Source organism: Hirundo rustica, chromosome 6 (assembly GCF_015227805.2).
Source record: "Hirundo rustica isolate bHirRus1 chromosome 6, bHirRus1.pri.v3, whole genome shotgun sequence".
Taxonomy (NCBI): domain Eukaryota; kingdom Metazoa; phylum Chordata; class Aves; order Passeriformes; family Hirundinidae; genus Hirundo; species Hirundo rustica.
In genome coordinates this window covers 44,972,881-44,998,562 of record NC_053455.1, presented here as the reverse complement: position 1 = coordinate 44,998,562, position 25,682 = coordinate 44,972,881, and the positions used below count along the sequence as shown (strand labels likewise).

Below are 25,682 nucleotides of genomic sequence, written 5' to 3'. Positions count from 1 at the left end.
AGTTACTCTATGTTTCATTAAGGCAAAAATAATAGGTGAGGTATTGGTGAAAAAACGCATTCTTTCTGTGATTTGCAGAAGTAATGCTCTCCATATTCTGTTCTTGCTCACCATGTACCTACCACTTTGACCAGTTCCCAATCTTAAGAGTTCAGCTGTAAACTTTAGGTCTGGTTTGAACTGCAGAATTGGAATTCCTGTTATTTCTTTGGCCACTGTCTTGACGGACCTGCTGGATGTCCATGTAACTGAAAGCTAAGTCTTCTAGGAAGTAAAAAGTTGTATGTTACATTTGACAACTTCAGCTGTTGTCACCAGACTTCTTGGAAAAGGATGGAAAATTTCAAGACAGCTAAAACAAAGCTGTGGTAATGGCAGGAACAGACCCACTTTTAAGTAAGGGGGGGTTCCTACTGATGTAAGCATCTCCTTTCTCTAGGAACTCAACATCCATTTCATGTCAGTGTTGGGCAGTCTAGATGGAAGTGCACCTAGAAGTTGCCACAGCACAAGGGTTTTGTTCCCCTTGGCCTTGTTTGTCTTTCTCTGTTCTTTCTGGCTATTATGAAGGAGGAGTTTGTCACTGCTCATGGCAGCTCTAAGGGGTAATGACATGTAGGTGTCTTTTCATGTCTGTGAGGGACAGCTGTGGAAGGTACAGTGACCTGGCTCTGAAGTATCAGTTCTTCCTTTTGGCTGTGACAAGCAAACATTCATCAAAGGATCCTTCTCAGTGTTTACTTGATGCTGATGATGGGCTCTTTGTTACAGCTTTAATCCACATCTAAATACCAAGAAATTGTTCATTGAACTCTGTGTTTAGTAAAATTCGTTTGATAAAGGAGATGGTAAAGGTGATGATATTAATGAGAGATCTGCATTTCTTAATGATCAGCATAAAAAACTAAATGTGTCTTTTTAGGCTGCTTGCCTGAAAGAAGTCTGTAAGGGCTAAGACTCTTCTAGAGTCACAATAGAAAAGTTTATACATTTTTTTCTGATATGAATAATGTGTGATTGAAGACTGAACTTACAACTTCTCAACCCATTAATGCTTGGTTGCTTTAATTACTCAGTAGTTGTGCCAGGTGCAGTTATCTTAATATGACTTCAGTCATAGAATGGCACTTTTTTTTTTTTCCCCTGTGTCTGCCTTGTCCAGTATGCCCTCCTGCTGTACTTAAATATTACTTATTTTGAGAGCAAAAACCCAAAGAACTTTAACGTAGCTGAACTGAGTACCAGCTACACTTGGCTTGGATGCTCTGCTTCAAAAATGCAAATTTATAATTTGCAAAAATGCAAGTTATAAGTATAAATTAATCCCTAATGCCTTGGTTATTGACTAGGGAATTTAGTTGCCCAGATTGGAATTGGAGAGATAGACTATTAAAGGCAGACAAGAGTAATTCTGAATCTTTTATGTATGAGGGTGTCAGTGGAAAAAAGTTCAAAGTCTGAAAAACCCATGGGATTTATGTATTTACTTACTTATATATTTATTTATTATAGGAAACACCTGCAGATGTTTTTCACTATGGGAAACTGGATGCCTTTTAGGGCATAGCAGAAAGCAATGATGTTAATACTTGTATGAGATTTTTTTTCTTTGAAATGCACTGGTCCAGTCTTCCCCTCTTCCGGACTTGGGAATTCTACGTTTAACTTGCAGTCCTAGCTGTAGAACTGGAGATTAGAATGCAGTAGGGTTGGGTTTTTTCCCTCCCAAGTTGAAATTGTAGCCCCATGCAGCCAGCAATGAAATTATTTATAGAGACAATAAAAATCTGTAATATGGTACTGATCTCATCGTCATAAGAAGAAGGGATTATAGGTTATCCAAATGTGTAATTTTTTTAAAAAAATTATTGTAGGTAGTGAACATTGAGTGAAACCACCTAAGAGGTCTTGTTATACACTTCAAGGTATTTCAAACTAAGTTAATTTTTGTGCCACCTGGCATAGCAGTAACTTGACTTTTTGGAATGGTAATAAGACTGTATTGACAAAAGTCTGTGTGGAACCCTAAGAAGACTTAAGTTCAGGTCTTAGGTAAATTGATTTCTAAGTCTTTGGCTCAGCAGGGTATTTCTCTTTAGGGCTCTATCATGTAATGCTGTCATAAATACCATTTTAAATTCTGAGCTTGCATTTTAAATTGCTTGGCTTCTTTGAAACTTTATGCTTTAAATCCCTTGAGTAGGCGTAGGGCATAGAAGTATCACTGTAGTTTTGTATAACTATGACTTATCAGTGCTGTTTTCAGTTTTGCATTGGGATTAGTTTTCACAGTGTGTGTTCAGTAATTTCTAGTTAGTAAAGTAACACTTGGTCGAGGCTCTTCTTGCAGCAGAAGAAGACTGTTGGCAGATAGATTGGTAGTTGCTAAATGTACTGTGGTGAGTTACTTTGTGGTAGCCCTCTCTTGAAAGGGCACCAAGGAAATGAAAGAGAAGACAGCCAGTTGAAGGAAGAGTCGTTTCAAAAGGACACTGTGTCCCTTAACTGTGTTAATGGCTTGAATGGGTTTTTTAAACTCTGTTTCCAAGTACATACTAGTGTCCTTATGGTATTGCACAGCTGATGATCACTTCATTGTAAAAATTTAGACTAATCACCCTTTGGAAACAGTATTATTAAGAACTGCTGCTAAATCTTTGAGACAGACTTACCTCATAGTTGCCACTTGCCACTGCATTGGAATTCTGAAAGGCACTCAATTCTGCTTCTCTGATGCTCCAGAGAGAAGCATTGAAGTAGAATTTTAAAAATACTATTTTAAAGATCACAGAGAAAAGAGTAGGTTTGGCTTTTTCTTTTTTTTTTTTCCATTAAACTAGGGTGAGTGCTGCTCACTTGGAAGAAGGTGTCTTACTCTGTTAGGCAGTCTTGATTTTTATACTATTGTTCAGCAAAATAGAAGAGTTCCATGGTGAAGGCATTACTTCTGTTCAGTTGAGATACCAGAGGCATCTGTGCCTAAAAAAATGTTGTGTGATTGCTCTCTGTGTGTGGTTTGTAAAAGCACAGCATGGCAAAGCTTGCATTACTGGAGTCTCCAAAATATAAACTGCCTGTGGGGCTGGGGAGTGGGAAAGAAAGATAGCATTAGCTTAAGAGCCACTTCAGACTTCAATGCTTTTTGCACTGAAGTTTCATGATGTGGCTGGGTTTCTAATTTCTTTTCTGGAACATATTTTTGCATGTACCTAAATAAAAATGATGGTAAATCATTAAGCTTATATAGGTGAGAATTGGTGAAATGTTGCCATTTAGAGCATTGTTTTCTAAGATGGGTCTCAGAAAAGTCAGGCTGCTCATGCTTTTTTAGTGCTCGTTGTTTAAGTAACATTGGACAATTGTCTTTGTAGCACTGTGTATTACAGAAGGAGGATATTGAGTTACTATTCAGCTGTCTTAGTCTTTGATAAAGTAATCTGACTCTTCGGCATCAAGTACCTAATTGACATTCTATTAGAATATTTTTCTTTTCTAAGTACTTACCTTCATCCTCAGGATATCTGCAGAGGTAGGGAAGCTGTTTTTCCTGAATATACAGGGTATGTTCTGTGGAAGAAGGCGGTGTTCTTATTTGGTTAAAGGCTCAAATAAAGCTGTAAGATTGGCACTAGGCAGGGGAAGATTCCAGGTGGCACTAAAGCATTTTGTTAAATGCAAATACCAAAATCTAGAGAGGTGAATATGCTAAAGTAGCATCACTGCCCTTGTATCTAGGTGCTGCTTCTGAATTTTATTTCTCTTGCTTGGCATTGGAAGAACTTTTCTACTTTTGTCTTAGGGATTGTGTTGTTAAACTTGAAAATGCTGGTATTGTAGAAAAAAGTATAGATGGGGCTTAAGCTCTTTGGTAAATCCAGTCATTTTAGTAGTCTTTGCCCATGAGCAAACCAAAATAAAAGATTTTTTAACTTGCTTAAATTAAAGATTAAAAGAAGAAATATCTTCAACTTTTCACGATGTTAGATTTGAGCACTCTTTGAAGAGTGTTAGGGATTCAAACTTTCATTTTGAAAAACAAAACGTGTTTATGATACTGTCATTAAGGGAATATTTAGCTTCTTTGTTCATGTAGGGTGGGTTGAATAGTTCTGTCATTTTTTTCAGGATATAGTAGCATTTCTTGATATCCTAATTAGAAGAACTTGAGAACTTGAAGCTTACAAAACTTGTTTTGATGGCTTAGTATGAGGAAAACCAGGAAGATACTCTTTGCCCAGAGCCTTTAACTAGTGCCGTTCATGTAACTTACAATGAAAATTCAGGTTACCTGAACAACAGGTCCCAGAAACCTTTAATGAAAGTGAAGAGTTATGCAAGAAGTTACAAATTGCTTTGTATTTAATTTTGAAGTTGCTATCTCCATGCAAGAATCCACTCTAGTTCTGGCAGCAGCTGTAGCTGACTGGAGCTTCAGGAGGCAAAACATTGATGTGCTCCTGGAAGCTGCTGACTTCCATTTCTGAACCCCAAATGGTCTTTAATATTCTTTTTAACAAGACTGGGATTTTGCATGTAAAAAATAAAGCAAATAATAGACATGAATGCACTGTCTATACAGAAAGAGCACTGATGTCCTGGTTAGAAGTTGCTGAAGTTGTTTTCTTTTACCCCCATGTATTTTTCGTGTGCCTCAAGATTTGATTTACGTCTGACTTTCAAGGCCTAGTACACAAGGGGAATGGAAGATGAACTTGAGGAAAAAAAATCCAAACCCATGCTGTCTTTGAACTAATACAGTGAACACAATAAAGCACATGCTTACAAAAGAAACCTCTGGTAAAATTCATGCCTTTAATCTTAAGACTGTTTCTTTAAGTTACAGTAGTTTTTTCTAAAATGTTCAAACAAAAAAGGTAAGTTTACTGCTAAAGCAGCGAGTCAGTGTTACTGGGGTTTTTTTGCATTTCTGGAGTACTAGTACAGGAATTCAGGACTAATTTACACTTGCAGATTATCAACTGGTTGAGACTACAGTAGAACTGATGCTGAATTGTCCAAATTCAACATCACCCGTCTTGTTTATTGTATTCAGGAGAGCTTTTACTCTGTAATCCTGAGCAGGCTTGAGGTGATATAATTTAGGACAAAGATGGAACAGTCAGACCCTGATGGCACTGTCCCTAATGGCTGCACTGGCCCTGGTGATTGATTGACCCTTTGAGTTGTTTCGTCCCACGGCCATGGCAGAAAACCTCTTTTCCCTTCTTCCTCCTGCATTTGCCACTTTTGGAGTAGTTTTTTTTCATTTGGAAATGTCTTGGCAGAAGTTTCATCAGTGTTGGGGAGCCAACAGAGGGTTGACTGCACAGCAAGGGGTAGAACAGAGCTGCTTTGCATAAGCTAATTTAGCATCCTAAAGCACTCCTGTGAGAGACTGTGAGGAATTTCAGTCCTTATCCTCATTCTGAATGTGGTGGTGACATTTCAGCATACAAATGTATCCTCTAAGCAAGGTGTTGGAAATTGATAACCAAAGCAGTCAAAGTTTAAGTGTGACCTTCTTAATGTTTAAAAATTGCCTTGGTTATCATGAAGATTTTTCTGTGAATTTAATTAGTTCACAAATGAGAATTCTAGACTAGTTCAGATGCAGCAATGTCTTGGCCCTTCAGCTCTCACCACTACCAAACTGATGGTTGTGGACAGCAGTTTCAGGTCAAGTTTCTTTGAGAGCCGTCTGTCCAAGGGGTTACTTAAAAGTTTTTGGGAAGAGATGTTCCAGGTTGTGTGGTAACAGATGAGTGTTCTAAGGAGTGCACATTACTTTGATTTTTCTCACCTGACATTTGGAGAGGTGTCGTAGGGAGCAATGCTGAGTTTTAACTTATGATTTCACAGTGCTCTGCATAATGTTACTTTAAACAGTTTTGTATTGTAGACTGTAATTTCACTGGCAGATCTTTCTGGGCCAGTAAGCCAGTGGAAGAAGGGAAAAAAATTCTACCATTTTGTGCTTCAGCTGTCTTTCATGTGTGTTGCGTAAGAATTCTTGGACTTCTTCTGGCCCAGAGATGTGATAGAACCAAACCATCCCATGCGCTGTGCTTCCCTTTGCTAATTGTCATCCAGACCCCTACATTCCAGAAGAGATGCTGGTGTTCTGCTAGTGGTTTTGCCAAGCTTATGTAACAACTTTATTTCAGATATATGAAGTTATATAAGTTAATGCATGCAGTGAATTACTGTAAGAGCAGCACTATTCGGGAGCTTGCAGCTCTTGCACTTTTTAACCGGGATGCACAAATGTTGCATTGGTTTCTATTAGTAGAGGCACTTGTTTGGTTGCAGTGTTTGGGCCAATAGAAAGGCATGGGAGTGGTTTCAGAAACAGACATGGCCCAGTTCATGCAGCATTAATAAATATAGTTTAGTCCTCTTTATGGCAACTGGTCACATAGTGATTCTCTTACCTAAAAATGTGTGAATAAAGTTTGTTAGGTAATACTTGAAACAGACTTTGCCATGCTATTGCATTTCGTGTGAAGATAGATCATGCCCTGGGTAGTTGTGTCTTGCTTTGTTTTCTGGGTCTATCAGATAAACATGAACATGGGTGCGGTCCTGGTTGTGACGAGTCTTCATAGCTGTGTGTTTGAATGTAATCTATCTGTACACACGACAATACTTCCTTTGTCGTGTGCCTTTGCGTGTTACCTTCAGGTCTAAGGTTTTGACCTTCCATCTTTTGATACTTCTTCATGACAGGACTGTATTAACTTGGCTGAACTATTGCTGAATGTAAGCTGCCCCTGGATGTAGGAAAGTCAGATTTAAATGGACTTGAACCTCATCCAGCCAGGTGATTCTTTTTTTTACATTATTTTATGGAAAGAATTCCTGTGGGTTTTTGGGGGTGGGAGTTTGTCCCTTTTTTCATAATGCAATGCAATACCTAATCTGTGCTGCAGAGAGGAACAGTCTGAGTTAATAAACCATATGTACCACTAAGTGTAAGTCAGTCTTTAGAGCAAGCTTTCTACTCTTGCAGATTCTGAGGTGGACTAAAAAAGTCCTGACTGACCAAGGCAGGGTTCTGGTGGCACACCATTCACAGGGTATGCTCTAATACGTGTGCTCCAAGTATCTTGCTAATTCTGATTACACTAGTGTCTCTGATTTACTATGTAATCTTACTGTATTGAGTTCAGAAGCCATCTGTTCTAGTGCTAGACAATGGTATTTAGATACTGAAGTCTTCAAACAGAAAGAGTTTAAAGAAACAGAGTAGAGAAATAACAAAGACATCCTTGTAACGGGAGTAATAATACTGGTTTTCATTTGGATAGTTCTACTAGCAATTGAAATCTGTGGATCTTAAGAATGTATAAACTTTTCTGAAAGTGCATTAAGCTAAGCAGGCTTCTTGTTTCCGTGTGATATAACTGAAGAAGTGATGTTCTTTCCCTTTTTGGAGCTCTGCTTTGGAGCGTAGATACACTTTTAAAATGCAGAAGCAATAACCTAGAAAACTTTAGCAAAGTGAACTGAGTCCAGAAAATTTGTTTACTTTTTCTGCTCTAGTTCATCGCTTGACTCATAGGGGATTGACAGGTCCGTCAGGAATGGAGACCTTGAGGTCTGAAGGTGAAAAAACACACTTAAAAGACTTTTAGGGGAGTTATGGTTAGTGTATTACGTTGAGCTTCAGTTCATGTGTATGTTAATTTCTCAGATTATTTGAGTAACTATCTTTAAGGTCCTTTCCAACCCAAGTTATTCTCTAAATCCATGATCTTTAGGTTGTCGGAGATCTTCTGTTAAATCACCTGCAAAGATCAAAAACCAGCTTTGAAGACACAGCTCCTTATCTTTAACATGGAAGGTGTAAAACCATTCTTCTCTTTGGCAGAATACTTGAAATGCTTTTGGGCTGAATAGTTTGGGTTTTTTAACTGAAGATACACTTGTGACAAGCTGATAGCAGAGCTTCTCAGCCAAATAGTGGGTAGTCACTGACCTGAGTTAATAAAGCATGTCACAAATTTTACTATGCTTCTTAGTTGCTAGTACTGTATTTTCCATAGACAATATCACCCATGTTCCCAAAAGAAACCACAGTATTGTATTGCTTGAAACCTGTGTTGAAAAGCAAAATCAAAAAGCCCCTCAGAGTGCTAGAAAGTAAAGGTGAAGGTTTTTTTTTTTTTTTTTAAGAAATTATTCCTTCAACTACTACAAACAGCTAATTAGAAAAGTCAGTTTGTAGGATGCTTTTTCTTGCCTATTTGGTGTTGATTAAAGCACAGATGGGTAAGCATCAGTCCGAAGCCGGTTAAGGACACCTGATAGAACTCTTTAATTCTTCCGGTGTAAAACAAATGAACATTAAGCTATCAAAAGCAGAGATTTTCATGATGGTGACTGAGTGCTCTCTTAATTCAGCTTGTTACCTTGGAAGCCTGGATGTGGTCTGTGTTGGTTTTTTTGAAGTTGGCCTGTTTTCAGATTGAAACTGACTGAATTCTTTATAGACTTGTGCCAGCGTTACAGGCATTCTTAGTGCTTCTTGGTTTATTTCTGTGCAGGTTTGTGGATAAATGACATTAATATAAGGGAATAGTTACGAAGATAGGAAGAAAACTACTGCAGAAATCTCTAGGAATGGGTATTTCAGATCCTCCAGATCCGAAGATGCTACTTTATGGGAAATTACTAATAGGTCTTTTTAAAAATTTTGAATTTATGTTAGATTTCGGTGAAATGCAGATTATAAAGGCAGTTTCATTTCAGTGGGACGAAGTTTCTTCCTTTGACTCCCAAAAATGGAGGGAGATGTTAAAATTGGTCTAAAAGTAAATAAGTATTTCAGATGATATGCTGCTTTTCATTTTATTTTCAGTGCTCCGCTGAACTGACACTTTTCTTCCTAGCGAGTTGTTTCCTTCCTCTGTTCACGTGTTGTAATTTGTTGCAAAACAGTCCTTAGTATTCATGTAGTTGTCGAGCTATTGAATAGAACCTATTAACAATATTAAATTACACAATTTTTTTTTGTCGTTGTAGGAAGAAATCTGCTTCATCTAATTCAATGCTAATTCAGTCCTGCTAATCTGCTAGTACTGTAGATTGAAAGATTTTTTTGCTGTTGCCAGGATACCCTGTAATGGGCAAGAAGCCTGAGAGAGTACAAAACGTTCTGATTTTTTAATTTTTAAAAACTTTTGTGTTTAACAGGTAAGAAACTATTAAACTTCACCTACAGCAATAGATTTAGCTTCTGCATCTATAAAGCCTTACCCTAAAGCATTCAGAAACCACTTAAGTTTAAAACTTTTCATGTCCCTGATGTCCGTTAGTCACCTGGTTTCGTAGGTTCACTTTTACCACTTTCTAAGCTGCAGTTCCTTCAGTTCAGGCTTTGTGGCCATGCCTTCCCTTTGCTTGCAGCTTTTTACTTTCTAGCTGGTTGATTCTAGCTTTGTCTTTTAACCTACCCTGCTACACTGTCTTCTTTCTCTACCCTGCTTTGGTTTACTATGACAATCAGGGGTGTTCCAGGCACACTGTTGTGGATACTCTGTTTGTCTTACGCTGTTTTGCTTTTGTACCAGGAAGTGTATCTGCTGCCCAACCTTTTTGAAAGAGTTTCAAAGCGAATGTGTTCATGAATTGACATATAGTAGGTATGAGTGATGTTTATAGATTATTATATTGAAGTAATACTGTCTTCTGCAATTGCATTTTTTGGTACTAAACGTAATGTTTCAGTGTAAAAGTGTCTTCTGGATAGCTATGCATTGTTGAACTTGCATTTTATATTATTATGGAATCATGTACATTTCTAGTGCAAAGATATCTTCATTTTTGTTTTGAAGCTAATTGGAAGAATTCAGAATAGGAAAAATCTAACTGCATTCTGTTGCCAGTGAGTATTTTCTATCTGTAATTGGCAGTTGATGTGGAATTACTAGAAAATTATTCATCTTCTCTACTTGGGCAGGAGAGATTAGTGTCTTAATTTGTAGTTATTGCAGGTAGTTAAGATCTGTGTTTATTAACACCTAGTAACCTGTGGTTTGAGATAGTGTAGGAATTGATGAGGATATAGTTGTTGCTTAGTATAAAATTGCTCTTGTAAATTCACTGCAGACTGTAGATTTCACCTGATTCTTGTACTTCTGTTGAACCTCTTGAATTTTGGAGGATTGGTGTCTTGGAGTAAACTTCAGCTAGTTTGGATTTATTTACAGACTTCAGCATGTCAAAACTATTGATTATTGGGGCATTCAGTCATAAGCGCGGGGGGGGGGGTGTATGCACATAATGTATGTGTATATATATAATGTATTATGTAAAAGGTCATAGGATGACAGAATAGTTAGGGTAGGAAGGAACCTCTGGAGATCATCTAATTCACCCCCCTACCAAAGTAGGGTCACCTAGAGCAGGTGACACAGGAGCGTTCTCAGGTGGGGTTTGAGTGTCTCCAGAAAGGGAGACTCCCATGGTCTCCCTGGGCTGCCTGTTCCAGTCCTCTGTCACCCTTGGTGTGAAGACATTCTTCCTTCTGTTGAGGTGGAACTTCTTGTCATTTAGCTTATGGCCATTGCTCCGGATTCCTGTTGCTGGGCACCATTTAAAAGAGTCCAGCATCATAGTCTCGGCACCCAGCTTAGATATTAGTATGCAAGAATGAGATGCTCTCTGGCTTTTCTTTTTTGGACTAAGGAGGCCCAGCTCCCACGGTCTCTCCTCATAACTGATTCTTCAGACCTCAAATCAGTCTCTGTGGCCTCTCTTGGACCCCTCTCCAGTAGCTCTTTTTCTTGCTTGAGCCGTGGAAACGAAATTGATTATAGCACTCCACTCCAGATGTGGCCTCCCTAGAGCTGAATAGAGGGGCAGGATCACCTTTCTCCACCTGCTGGCCACACTTTTCCTGATGCACCCTAGGATACCGTTGTCCCTCCTGGCCACAAGGGTACACTGCTGACTCATCCACAAATGTGTTTTTATAGTTCTCATCTAGATAGGAGTGCAGCTGGGATTCATAAATAAGGGAGACTGGGTTGATAAATAAGGTTAAAAGTGATTTCGCTTTGCTTCTTAACTGTTTTGTAACAGTAGCAGACTCCTCCTTCTCATGTCTGAGAGGGAAGTGAAAGTCCCTGCTTAATAACTTGCCCCAGTAGGAGGTGGCACCTTGTCTTCATACAGTTTTCTGGCATGTTTTTCTCCCAGTCAAGAAAAGACTGCAACATGGCATCTCCTGCTTTTCTCTCAAGAGGATGTAGTGACCCTCTGTAAGTATAGTAGTAGTTAGCAGAGGAGCATCTGTGCTGTGAGTGAATGTGGCCAAGTATGGCTGTCCTGGGAGCTGGGGAGGCTGTGGCCTGAGGGATGTGCTCAGGTGGGAGAAGGAGGCTTAGGTAGACTGAGGGCCCCTTTTCAGGGATCACTCCCTCGTTCCTGCCGCTCCTTGGGCACAGGGACTGCCCTCTGCCTCCCCTCATGTGCCTGAGCTTCAGCCTGCTCTTCATCCTGTGTCTGGGGTCCCCCACATGAGGCAGTGGCAGCAGTTTGGCAGGAGGGTCAGAGACCCTTGGTAATCTCCCACTCTGCAGCCCCCTCTGCTCAGCAGTGGCTGAGAAGAAGCATCCAGAATTCCTGATGTGAGGAAAGAAGTGCAGCCAGCCTGCGCAAGATCTCCCAGCCTTCCTGAAAAAATTGTTAGTTGGTTTTGTTTCCTTTTTAGTATCTCTTCTAGTTTGTTATGCCCACGGACTAGAAAGGTATGTGCATGGTATTAGAAGTATGTATTAAATTGTTGAGGTATAGATGTTTCTGTTTTCTCTTCTATTTAATTCCTATTAATTTCAAACCATTTATTCACTCTTTTCTCCACAGAGTTTCTTTGAAACTTCACTAGCTTATTATAAGTAATAAAGTATTCCTTTTCTACTAGGTCTCAGGTTTGTGATGTGAATAGGATGTTCTGGCACAGAAGAAACAGCTGCATGTTATTTTGTATTCACTTGAGACTCGTATTCTGTTGAAATTGATCTTACATTTTGTTTAAGAATTGCAGCAACTGTACCATGAAAATGCTCATTAATTACTGCCTTTATTTTTTGTGATTGCTGGGTGTAATTGTAAAGTACTGTAATTAATTCTAGGGATTTTGAATGCCAACTTACATCTTTCTAGCTAATAGTACTTAGGGAAGCTCACTGCTCTGATTGAAAAGAAATTTGTTCCAAATAGCTCGTGAGGACAGGCAGTTGTAGACCGCAAGTTTACAGTGGGTGATGATCTGCCGAGTACAGCAGGCAGTTTAAAAAGTAGCAGCTAGAGTGTCTTCTCTCGTTTTCATTCACTGGTAGTTCTCTTTAGCTCTGATTTTTTCTTTTTTCTTTTTTTTTTTTTTTCCAAACGTGCATTCATGCTTAGTTTTGTTTTGAACAGATGGCCCACTTTCAGTGTCAAAATAAGCACTTTATAAATGCTGTCCATTGGTTGGAGAAAGGGGACCCTCTGCCCCAAACTGGAATCTCATACCTAGATAGTAACTAGGTGAGGTTATGTGAAGCTGGTGGAAGGGCATGCTTGGCATTTGAAATAAGTATCTTAATGTGTTTAAAGGACTTAGAAGATAATCTACCAAAATTTTTAATTATAAAAGCTTAATAAATTATCTTCATCTTTACTTTGTCCTTCCTTAAACTTACCTACCTACGTGGTTTTTAGGAGTCAAGGCGTTGGAAATGCTTTTATCATTAAGAAGTGCAAGACCATCTTAAAATCAAGGACTTCTTTGGTGGTTGTTCTCCTTGCATCCGACAACTAGGTTGGCTTTTGCTAGTTGCTGCACAGAAATTATAAATCCTGTTTTGCTGAAGTAGTTTGTATCACTTAAGATGTTTCAATTGTGAAAATGTTTGTTGGTGCAAAAGTAACTGATTTTCTTTTCCATCTGTGTATTTGAACCCTATAGTAAGAAAATAAGATAGTGCCCACAGAAAAGTGACAGAGTCTGAGTTTGATTTTTTTTTTTTTTTTTTTAAATAATGCAGTGATTGTTACAACTCTGTATGTAGCATTTCTCAGAATTTCACATACTACAGAATCTTCAGCTTGACGCTGATACACTTAAGATGTCGCTTGCTTCAAAAATGAAACTGGGCATTGCAGTAAAATCTGTGAAGTTCCTACCTGAAGCTCTATGTATATGCTTTTGACATCTGTGTAGTTGTTAGGTAAAGAACCTTCAGCTGGCTACTGAAATCCTTCTGGATTTCCTTCTACACTGGTCTAGATGGCCATGTCTGCTTGGAGCTTCCAATACTCAACTTTTATGTAGAAATCTGAGGTGCTGAGTCAGAAGGAACTCAGCGTAAAACATCCTTCTCATGTTTGTTTAACCAAAGTGTGATGTTTAAAAGTTCATCTCAAAGGAACAGCTTAGTTTATACTGAAAAGACTTCTGGATGCCTTGAAGACTTGTTAATCTGTTTTGTAAAAGGTTCAATATAGGAGACATTGTCCAAAATTAAGCCGTATGCTTTTCTGGCTGGAATTCACCTTAGTCTGGAAGCTTGAAAACAGGAGCGTGTCTATACAGGAAAGGCGTGTGACATGACAGCTACCATCGCTTGAAGCTGCAGAGAGACTTTGTGATACAACTGTTACCAACTTTTTTTGATAGAAATGTTGCAAAAGCACTTGACCTCCAGAAAGAACCACTGATTAGTTAGTGTTAAAAGTACTTGTGTGGTTTTCTTTCCCTGTACCAGATTCGTTCCCTGTAACAGAAGATCTAATTTTCCTTCTTAGTCTGAAACAATTGTTTCTAAGTTTTTTTTCTTTCATTTAGCACATAATAAAAGTGAGAATTTCTGTTACCTGTATGCCAGCAGTTGAAAGCGGGCTTCCTTTGCTTTTTCAAACTGCATTTTTCCTTTCAGATTTAAGTCAAGTGTTTATTACGTGGGATGCTATTCAGCATTCATTCAGAGAAGAATCTGTTAACAATATTAATTAAGAAAAAACAGCAGTATTTTTCTGGATATTAGATGTTACTCAGGATCTTGAATTGGCATAAGTTGTGTATGAGCAAGTTGATGTAAACTTTTCTAAGTACTGTTTAATGAACTGAATGTCAGTCTTGCTTACTGGGAACTTTCAGAGGTTATAGAAAACTAACATGTTACAAAAGACAGTCAAATACATGCAGCACCTTTACCATCTTTACCCCTTTTTGTCTTTACACGTGTGAGAGTTTTTAACATCATCCTGGATTATTTTGCTTCTTGTATTTTCTAACCTTGAGCATGTCTAGTATTTGGAAGGCCAGTGTATCTTGCATTGAGTCCAAATGTCTTGTTCTGCTCTGACTGAAAGTGAAGTAACATTGGGAGTAATACAACCCATTTGTCCCATTGAGTTTTTTGTAAATTTGCAGGTAATGAAGTTTTGGAAGGAGCACACCTATAAATTTAGGCAGAAGGCCTAATACCGACTCTGTAAATGGGACTGAAATTTGAAAAAGCATGATGATGATTCAGAATTAATAGATTTTGGGAGGGAGGGTAGAACAGTAGATTCTGAGAAAAATAGCAGTAACATGTTTTGATTTTAAAACTTCCAATCAGAACTATGCTAGGGTGATTTCAGATTGCTGTCAGTAATAATGCCTAAGAAAATTCTCTTCTCTTCAGGGTTCCTGGACTTTCCCTTTGGCACAGTTTATGTTGTTTATTTTTCCTTATTTCAAAGGACCTGGGCTCCTGTTGAGAAGTGATGGAATAATCTGTGGCCGGCACCTGACATGTTGAGGGAGCAGCCCCTAAAAGAGCTTGCCTGGGAGACAGTTTGTGAAATAACGCAGTAACATGTTTGCAGTAGTACGCCTCTTTTTTTGTTATTGCTCTTTTCCTTGTTGAATTTCTCTTGAAATAACTGACTGAGAAATACACTGAAGCTACTGAAATGAGCATTAATCACTATAGAGGTTGTTACATCTGGAATTAGCATTGATAGTTATGATGATGGTATTTTCACTGATTTGGCCAAGGGGAGGGATTTGATCTACTTTCCAGAGGCTTAAAAATCCCAATCAAAAAATATCCTCTGGCTTTAATAATGCGCTGGTTCCACTTCCTTACAATAAGTGTGTATGTGGCTTGCATTACCCACAAGCTAGTGTTTTTCATAACTGTGTAAGTTGATTTAAGCTAATTTGTAAGAGCAGGTGTGTTAAACCCTGCTTGAAAGTTTACTAATACTTCTAGGGCAAAATAATTTTTTTCTGCTTCCTAATCATTTAATGCTTGCATGGGATGTTAGATTAGTACCAATACGGCAGACGAATACATCTGTGCATTGCCTGATAGATTTTGTTTGAACCTCATGTCTTTATAAACAGAAAACTATGTCATCAGGGCCAGTTATGAATGTTCTAACTTCTGAAAAAAGGTTGAGTGGAGTAAGGTGATGAGTATGTAGTGGTTAAAGCAACAATTAAAAGCAATTAAAATGTCTTCATAGGGAATATATCAAGCTTTAAAATATTTAGGCTGAATACTGAAAGTCTTGCTAGTCAAAAGATTGTGGAAAGATTTTTCTAGATCCTTGAGGTTGTTTCTGTTTCCAAACTGCTCAAGTACTGAATCAATGCTGAATCAATTTTAGCTTGGAAATAAGTGCTTTAATGTTGCCTCTTAGATGCAAAAGAATTAGATATTTCTGTTCTAATTTAATGGGGTGTTTTGAGTTTATGACAACAGCATAGTTGGATTATTGCCTTTAAGCTTGCTCCTGTATATAGCCTACAGTTTACAGAAGTGTCCTTGCTAAAATAATACTATTCACTGAATTTCCCTGCCTTAACTACATGTCCTCACAGCTGATATTGCCAATGCACAACAGTTACTAATACATTTAATTAATCTTTCACATTTGGAAAATATTTACTAATGGAAAAAAAGGAGTGTTTCTTTCTTTAAGAGTGCTGCTCAAAACTGCTGCTTTCAACTGTAAGAAAAGGAAAGTTTTTCTTACTGTTTTGTAGTATCTCTAGTATCTCTTTTCAGTCCACTTAAAATCTTCATTCATGTAAGCCCAGTTAATTCTGTGTCAAAGGTCAAATGTCATGGTAAAGCCCTGTCTTCAGGGCTGGAGGGAAATGAAGTGTTTGTATGGAGCTTAATGAGAGGTGACAGCAAGAATTTATACAATAATCTTTTCTGATAGCACAGTAGTCTCAGTAGCAACTGTTCAAAAGGTGTCTTGGAGAAACAGAGTTAATATAGAGGTGCCAAAACATTTTATAGGGAAAGGTGAAGTTGTTCATTCTTACAAATCTGTTACAGCCTCTTAGAGTGTTTGAGTGGTTGGGGCCACTGCCCTTCTTTGTGTAACACGTCTTGGCCTTTGATATTCCTCCTCTATCAAGTTTGTGGAGGTAGGGACAATTAGCATAGTGTTGAAATTAGCTCCTGTACTCTGAAGTGTGCTTCCTGCAAGCTAAAATTCTTTTATTTCCTCTACCTTTATAGATGTTTTTTACAATGGTGGGGTGGTATTTCAATGCAGTTACTTTGTCTGTTTCATCTTCGTCCAGCTTGATTAATTGCTGAGCAAATCATTGTAAATTTGACTCAATGCATAGATTAAAAGCAAGGGATGGGAGAAGCAAATTTCATACCTTTTTCTTTAATGCAAATCAGCATGTGCCTTTCATGTAAGTAAAACTGTCTAACTCTTACCTTTGAATGTTAGAATAATGGCTACTGCTAATATACTGCATTTCTTCTTACACAGACCAGCATGTTTTGGAAATTTGATCTCCATTCATCATCGCACATAGATACACTTCTAGAGAGAGAAGATGTAACACTGAAGGAATTGATGGATGAAGAGGATGTTCTACAGGAGTGCAAGGCTCAGAATCGCAAACTTATAGAGTTTCTTCTGAAGTCAGAATGTTTGGAAGACTTAGTTTCATTTATTATTGAAGAGCCATCTCAAGACATGGATGAAAAAATTCGATATAAGTAGGAAAACTTTTGGGGTTGGGGGAGATTTGGAAGGTGGAAAGAGGACTGTAAAAATCTAGTTAATTTGATAGTGTGAATCCCTGTGTGCTGGTGTATAGTACAATATTGGTGTGTTTTAGATTAAGTATGTTTTCAAGAGGCTTCACGGAACTTTTAAGTAAATCGTTCTAATATATGCATCATTTGCAAATGGAAGCTTCTTATCCACAAATGCTTCCGCAAGCAGTTAATATCCAAAGGAGTTTCCAAAAAAAGGTCCAACCAGAGCTCACATGAAGAATCCTGTTGTTGTGATTAAGAAAATAATTGAGAATCCCTTTTTGGGTACTATAACTGAATGGTTAGGTTTGTTTTGTTGACTTGTGAGATGTTTTGAAGATGCATTTTAGAAGATTTGTGGTACTCCTTGGAAGAATGTCCTTAGGGTCGAAATGCTGGGTCTAAATGAAAGGGTTTTCCTTTCCTATGTGGCCATGACTTTTGGCTTGCTGAGAAGGTTCAAACTCAAAATCTGTCTAGCAGTTTGTAGAAAAGCACTTCTGCTTTTGGCCTATTTAGTGTTGTCCATACAGAAAGCTGCTTTTTTTCTTAAAATGGTGTGTTAACATGAAATAAGCTACGCTCTTAGTTGCAGAACTTCTCAGTTTCTGGTAAACCAAGCCTCCTGTAAATGTAGTAGAGCTGGAAATAGAAGCAAATAAGAAGTCAGTACTTGAAGAGATGGATTTAACAATAGGTCTTGACATGAAAGCTTGCTCTTTCCTTTCTCTCTTTCCTTCCCTACTGGTGTTCTGTTGCTACTGAAGATTAAAGTAATGCCCTTCTGAAATGAAAACAGAGCTTATAGGCTGACTGTGCAGTTTTATTACTTTGTGTTAGTTTGCTACTTTAGTGTAGAGCAGTCCTGCTTGATAATTTAGTCAGATGCATTACCAGGTTCTGAATTCAGAGCTGGAAGTATGACAACTCCAAAGTATGAGTAATGGATAGTTTTTTCTTTCCCCTAGATACCCAAACATATCATGTGAGCTGCTTACATCAGATGTCTCTCAGATCAATGATAGGTTGGGAGAAGAAGAATCCTTACTCCTGAAACTGTACAGCTTCCTCTTAAATGAATCTCCTCTAAACCCTCTACTGGCCAGTTTCTTCAGCAAGGTGTTAAGCATTCTTATCAGCAGAAAACCAGAACAGGTAACTGTTTGCAAACTTACCAATTGAATAAGTGCTCAGATAAAGCTGTAGTTCTCAGCAATTCTGCTTTAAGACTATATGATTGGGGGATAGCAGCAGAGTCAAAAGAGCATTCAGGTTCCATCCTAGCTGAAGACACCTTTTCATCATGCCCACTGTTAAAAAATACGCTTTGAGTAGGATGTATTTGGTTTAGATTTGCCTGAGCTGTTCATGCAATCAGTGTGTGAGTGCCTACCTTTTGCCTTAGCTTAGTTCAGTGTTTTATATGATCACATTTGCATTTATTGCTGTTAAAAGCAAATGTAAAGTACTTGAATCAGTGATAGTGATTCTGACTTGGTGTGAAGAATTATTTAGAACAAGGAGAGAAACACTTGGAGTCCTTGCTCTGAAATGCTCTTACACTCAGTGCGTTTGCAGTACTGCAAACAGCTGCAATGACTTGACTCTCAAACCTGAGATATTGTTTGTTTTAAGAATTTTGCTGTGTTGAGCTTTGCCCGCTAAGATGAGATGAGGCTGATTCAGATCAAAAGAAAACCTGACTCTGCATTGGTTTATAAGTAGGTTATGGTCAGCAAGTGTGGTTTGAGAGGACACCCAGGACACACTGCATGTAGTATGGATCTGCCATGTGCCGCTTTTGTTCTTCTCTGCCTGGTTTTTATTTTGTCTTGTACTGCAGGCTTTAAGTGGCAGAAGCATTTAAGAAGTTCTCATCTATTTTGTTGGTTCGGTAGAAGAGTGAAATTAAGTGATTGGTGCAATTTATCATGTAAAATACATACAGCAAATATAAGCTTACTTTTTCATTTCCAGATTGTGGATTTTTTAAAGAGGAAGCATGATTTTGTAGACCTCATTATTAAGCACATAGGGACCTCTGCTATCATGGACTTGTTGCTCAGGCTACTGACTTGCATAGAACCTCCACAGCCCCGGCAAGAGGTGCTCAATGTAAGTAAAATGTCACAGAAATTTGCTCTGACTTGTGTGAACTCTAAGCTGTCTTAACTTCTGCTGGCTTTACTAAGTTTATTTCTTAAATATGCTGAAAATAGATGTGTGGGGTTTTGTTTATTTGTGGTTTTTTGTGTGTTTGTTGGTTTGTTTTTGGTTTTTGTATTTTTTTCTGAGCTGCCGATGCCTTTCCAGTGAAACCCCAGTGCTGCTGGGGACAACTTAGAATCCGAGTGGCTGGTCTCTTGTGGTCTTTAATGTCTAACTTGGACCTGACGGATGCAATTTTAAAACTGTTTTGGTCCTTACCAAACACTTACGGCATCAAAGTTTGTTGAAATTAATCAAAGAGTTTCTTTTTTACTGTGGCTCAGAAATGCCACAAAAAGTTTTACTTTTTTGGTTTTTTTCTGAAGTACTGTTAATGTTTATTTAGAAGTATTGACATTATGACTTGCGGCAGTTGTCTAAAGGCTCCTTTCAATTTTGTGAGTTCATCTAATGCATTCACTTGGGAGAAATTCTTATTAACATCCACAAACATTTTTACAGTGGCTGAATGAGGAGAGAATTATCCAGCGGCTTGTGGAAATCGTACACCCATCTCAAGATGAAGACGTAAGTATGGGTCTGATGATACCTTGGACTGGCTACCTAGAACAGAGGCTAGATAGAGTTAGAGAATGAGGTGGGTGTTTATTAAAGGCCTTGAACAGATACACCTTGCGCAGTGCAGGAGCCTATACCCACGATGGAAGGTGGTCATGAGTTTTCTCAGACAGATGTAAGTTTGGTCTATTTGCATATCAGAAGTTAATTGTCCAATTATAGCTTCAGGTACTGAAGTCACATTGCCCCAGTTTGCTTCTCCCCCCCTCCCCATCATTCACTTTTGTTTATACTTTTTGGGCCTGAGGCTGTGATGGTGACTTTGGTTTTCAGGCCTGGAAGGATTGTTTTGTCTGAGCAAAGTGTGCAGAGAGCTTACTAACATTCTAGATGAAGTTCAGAGTTACACACTAATGCGGTACAGGATCTGAAAAATATAAAAGCTGAAACTTAAGGCATCACTGGCACTCTCCTGGGTCTGCCTGTTCAGCTGTACAACATGGTGTAAGAACTTTTAGTTTTACTGTTTTCTGCTTGCTTTTTTCAGTAAGCTGATTTCAGTATTAAACGTGGTTATTTGAGAAAGGTTATGTGGTTCTGTTTACCTCTCTGCCCCCTTTTTTGAGATCTGTATTGAAGATAAGGCATGCTTGGAGTTGTTGGAAGATTCAGCTCTCATGTTTTGCCACCTTACTATTGGAAATTGATTCTTGCCTCATGCTTCAATGCTTTTTTTTTTTTTTTTTTTTTTTTAGGGTTTTTGGGTGGGAGACTTCTTGTCCATGTTGAAGCTTTCGCCTTTTCTAACTGAAGAATTAGAATCCAGCATGTTGCTATTCTTATAGTGAAAAGTGCTGTTTTTCTGTTTCAGAGGCATTCAAATGCATCACAGTCACTCTGTGAAATTATTCGTCTGAGCAGAGACCAGATGCTGCAAGTACAGAACAGTTCAGAACCAGATCCACTGCTTGCAAGTTTAGAGAAGTAAGTTGGTTTGAATTTTTGATTTTATTCTCACTTCATAAGAAACTAATTTTTAACTTTTGACCTTGAAAACCTACGGAAATGACACCCTCTTTTCAGGTGAATTTTCTTGACCGCTCATCTTTTGTTTGTGTAATGAAAAATAATTTGGCAAGTAAGCAGAGCACACCTGGAGGATTTTCTGGTGGGGAGTGTGGGAGAGGATTTGTCTCATTAAATTATTTACTGTGCTGCCGCGTTGAATGGTATCTTACATGTGGAGGTCAGCTTGATACTGTGAAGACTAAATATGGGAGACTTCAGCCTTTTTCTGTTACTTGTTCTAAGTTAATTGAATTAAGTTCATTTAATTAAGTATGTTCCTGCCAGAAAAGATTGTCCTGTATTCCCTTCTCCCTTTTTTTATGTAGGCAAATGGTAGTTACTTCTGCTAACAGCTGTATCCTGAAGTAGTTTCATCTATTGCCAATGCTTTTCTTTTCAGACAAGAAATCATAGAGCAGCTTCTGTCTAATATTTTTCATAAAGAAAAAAATGAATCTGCAATAGTCAGTGCAATCCAAATCCTATTGACCTTACTTGAGACAAGGCGACAGACGTAAGTGTTATTATTTCACTTGGTTTCTGCCTGCAGTAGCAAATGCCTTCCTTGTGCTTGTGCCCAAACCATTTCTGTGACCTGTTGTAGCTGAAGGAGTGAAAATGCAAATCAAGTGATTGTGGTTGGCATTATTACACTTTCACCAAATGACTGGTCTTTGTGCAGCTTTTTCTAGAAGCTAGTGTGAGTACCAACAGATAGATCAGACTAACTACATTTCATCAGTTTGTTTCTGCATACAGGAAATAGAGTAAATATGTACAGTGTAGTGACTGAATATTGACCTTTTAAAAAGTTATTTGTAATGGTATTGCAACTTCGTATGGAGAAACTGCTGAACAGATCTCTCTGGTCTATTCAAGTTACGTTATTTTGGGTAGATAAATGGAGCTCTTTATCTGCTTCAATAAGGAAAGTAAAATGTAATTTTTAATCTCAAAACTGTTTTGGAGATTTCAAGCACAATAAACCTAGAAATACTAGGGCTAGTGCTTGGGAAAATCTCTTGTTCAACCATTATGTCAGGCTTAATTTTTATAAGTGTGTAACCTCGTGTTTTTGCATTTTTTGCCTCTGTTATTTTCACACCCTTTCAGAACTGTTACATACCTCAGAGATGTTTTACAACTAGTTTTTGTACTAATTATCAAATTTTGCCTATGTGCATTTTAGATTTGAGGGCCATATAGAGATCTGTCCTCCAGGCATGAGCAATTCCACATATTCTGTCAACAAAAGTGTTTTAGAAGCCATAAAAGCACGACTTTCATCCTTCCATGAGCTCCTACTAGAGCCTCCAAAAGTAAGTGAAATCTTGTCTTAACAAATTAATTGAAGCAAAACTCACCACGTGTCTGTCTTAGGCAGATTATAACAAACAAAACCCAGTCTGACAACTTTCAGGCAAATACCCAGGCTACTTTGTGGCTTGTTGTGAGCTTTGGCTCAGGCAAACAATAATAATGAACAGCAATGTTTTGTGCTTTTCCAGCACAAACTTTAATTAGCAAAGTAACCTTGCGGCAGTTATTTCTTTTTAAAAGCAACTAAAAGAGATTTGCTATATATTCTCAAGGGAGGTCCTATTTTCTGCTTGGAAATTCCGTCTGGGTAGGAAACACGGACTATAGGTGCTGCAGTTGTTTGGAACTTTGGAATGGCCCACATTAGGCTCATGCAATTCTCTTGACTTTCCCAGGACCCAAGCAGATTAGCTCCATGACACATCCCTGCACTCTAGGCATGGTAAATTCCTTGGGCTTTTTAACAGATTTAAGCAACTTACCTATGTCATGCTCTTTCCAAAGATAAAAAAAAGTATAAATAGAGGGTTTACCTGTGATCCATTTGTATTTTCTACATTTTCAGTGCAGAATTTCAGCTGGAGCACCTCACCCTGAACTGGGTGCTGCAGATTTTAACAGAGAAATGAACGTGAAATTGTTGTTAAATATATGAAGTTAGGGTTGCTGAGACATTATAATATATTTAGACTGTCCACCTAGCTGTTCTGTGTATACTGTAGTAATGTAGAATATAGCTGAATTAATGAGTGAGAATTATTTCTGAGAAACTTCTCTTAATTCCTGTCGAGATTGGGTCAACTTCATCTACTTTGAGATCCTGTCTGTAGCTAGCAATCATTTTTTTACCAAGTTGTTGCTTTCATGTGACTGGTTTTAGTGCTTCCTGTCTGTGGAATTAAAATAAGATACAGTATTTGGAATTAAAAATAGGGTTTTTTTGCAGAATGAAGGTAAGACAGTTGCTCAAGGACTAAATGTATCTATTTTTAAGCGCTAGTCATTGTATGTAGTAATGATAATCTGATTTTTTTTTTTAAATAAGATATTTTAAGGCATTTATGTATTAATATTTTTCAGAAAAGCGTCATGAAGACAACCTGGGGTGTACTGGATCCACCTGTAGGAAACACTCGTTTAAATGTGATTAGATTGATATCTAGCCTTTTACAGATAAATACAAGCAGTGTGAATCAGGAGCTCATAGAACTTAACAGCATAGGAGTAATACTGGTAAGAACTTTATGCGGTCTTCTTTATCCTTATGGATTGCTGTTAAGATCTTGATTGCTTTTTCTGAATGTGAAATTATCCCCAGATAATTTTCCAGTCTAACTTATTTTCCAGCTTGACTTTTCAGCATCTTTGTATTGTGATGTCTATTGCTTGGTTTAAGAACTTTTAATATTGGATTTTACTGTTAATCAGTCAGTCTGAGGTCAGCGTTTTCCTCTGACCACTTGAATGGTTCTTACTTGCTGCACCTTCATAAGTACATGAAGTGGTTTTCTTAAGAAGCTTAATTTCTACTGGATGTTATCAAATTTTCAGCCATATTCAAGGCTTCACTGCTATTTTCATTTTTTCCCTAAGTTGTTTCCTCAAAGCCCTTTTTTCTCACTTAATATATGGCCTACAAAATGGTATCCCAGCAGTGTCCTGTAAAGGAACAGTTATTCTTATTCAGTAGCTTATACTCCTTCAAACCTCAAAGCAAGGTGTGGTATAGAACAAACTCAGTTACCTAACTCATTGCTCTTTGCTGGTGTCAACATGTTCTTTGAGTACTTCCTACCTCTTATTTCTACTATAGCAGATTATTCTTTGTGTTTAGGTTCGCTCAAGAAATCCAAATGGCTGATTAAAAATAACTGGCAAATCATGTAGAACTTAAGTTAGTTACTGAATAACAATATGTAAACTTCTAAGTTGGCAGTCGCAAGCTTGAAGTGTAAATACTTTCTCTTCCCTCATTTTAGTCCAAACCCCTTTTTTCTTGTGACTGATTAATAGTGTGATTGAAGTATTTTCATCTCAAATTTTCTTCACAATTGGGTTTGCAGACAGGTACTAACTTTAATACAAATAGCTGACTTCACTGGAGCTGAAGTTTTTCCTAGATCCATTGTCTAAGGGAGCATACACACTATGAATACTTGAATGTTCTTGTAAATAGATTAATTTGTAAACTAAGTTCAGTGAGGTTTGAACACACTTTTCTGTTGCAGGTTTTACATAAGGAAAAATGTAATTGTAGCCAGAGAACTCTCAGTGCTTCAAGCTGTTTGCTGAAACAGCACATGTTTTGCTGGGCAGACTTGACTTAGGAAAAGTTATGGAAGAGTGTCATTACTTTAGGAGGACTGAAGATAGATTGAAGACCTTTAGCTGTACTTTGAATGAGACCTAACATTGCTCTATACTGTTCTAATCACTGCACGTGTTTCCAGAACTCATTTCATTTTACCAGTGACAGCAATCATTTGAATTTTGCAATGAGTAGCCTAAAATAACTAGGCTCCACAAAAACCTTTCTTGCGTTTAAGAGAAATGGGGAGAAGCAGGAACTTGACTAAATGGATGCTGTTTATTGTATCTCAACCTCAGTATTTGTCTTGTGCTTTGTCAATAATCTTAAACTGCTTCTAGATTATCTGAGGTTGTGGATGATGGATTTGAAACAGATAAAATTTCGTAAGGAATCTCACTGAAGTAATGAGCACATTTATAAAAGGATATAATAGATACTGGGAAGGTTAACTGAACGCAAAAAAGTCAAGGGCTTCTAAGGTCATAAATAACACTTCTTAACTTCGGGGCTTTCTGGGCTGCAGCTGGTGGAGGGAATGTAAGTGGGGAGCATTATTTCTCCCTGTCTTCATAGTCGGCAAGTGCATTAATTACTGGTGACCCCTGCAATAAATCCAGTTAGTTGCATTCTTGTTCTGATCCCGTATAGTATTCCTTGTGTTCAGATAATGGCAAGCACAAAAGTTACTGGTTTTGTGGGTCACAGATTTTTCTCTTGTACAGTAATACTTAGTATAAAACTTTGAAGAGTTCTTCCAGGGTAGTCACTCAAATGATTCAGTGGGTGAGACTATTGGTTACATTTAACAAAAAGATCTTGTTTTGTGTAAACCTCAGTGAATTTGTTTTTCAGGACATGTTTTTTAAGTATACGTGGAATAACTTTTTGCATACTCAAGTAGAAATCTGTATTGCATTGATTCTTGCAAGTCCTCTTGAAAACACAGAAAACGGCACAATTACAGATCAGGAGTCCAGTGGGGACAATCTCTTACTGAAACATGTAAGTTGTGTTTTGTGAGTCTCTTGAATTTTCCTGTTTCCATGCAGTTAATTTTATATAAAATGCACCCCAGTTCTACTTAATGTATAGAATGGAAAAGAGCATTTTTCTGGTTTTATTTAAAATGTTAGTTCAGTTACTTAAAATGTTATGAAACTGCCATAAAGTAAGGATTTTTTTTGTTTGTTTTGCTCTGA

The 25,682-nt window shown here is 37.9% G+C and overlaps 1 protein-coding gene across 7 annotated transcripts in view; it reads left to right on the top strand.

Moving 5' to 3' along the window:
- PPP6R3 (protein phosphatase 6 regulatory subunit 3) overlaps positions 1-25,682 on the top strand; it is a 52,430-nt gene that overhangs the window by 4,644 nt on the left and 22,104 nt on the right. For 3 of the 7 annotated variants that reach the window (XM_058421050.1, XM_058421049.1, XM_058421048.1), the window contains exons 2-13: positions 6,727-6,820; positions 9,025-9,195; positions 14,737-14,864; positions 16,783-17,015; positions 18,026-18,212; positions 19,035-19,172; positions 19,728-19,793; positions 20,656-20,768; positions 21,253-21,366; positions 22,042-22,171; positions 23,253-23,405; positions 25,336-25,485. In XM_058421050.1, the coding sequence (XP_058277033.1) occupies positions 14,853-14,864; positions 16,783-17,015; positions 18,026-18,212; positions 19,035-19,172; positions 19,728-19,793; positions 20,656-20,768; positions 21,253-21,366; positions 22,042-22,171; positions 23,253-23,405; positions 25,336-25,485 (1,296 nt within the window). In that variant the 5' untranslated portion in view covers positions 6,727-6,820; positions 9,025-9,195; positions 14,737-14,852. The remainder of the gene's footprint in view (positions 1-6,726; positions 6,821-9,024; positions 9,196-14,736; positions 14,865-16,782; positions 17,016-18,025; positions 18,213-19,034; positions 19,173-19,727; positions 19,794-20,655; positions 20,769-21,252; positions 21,367-22,041; positions 22,172-23,252; positions 23,406-25,335; positions 25,486-25,682) is intronic. The other 4 variants (XM_058421051.1, XM_040067782.2, XM_040067784.2 and 1 more) reach the window with 3 other exon arrangements.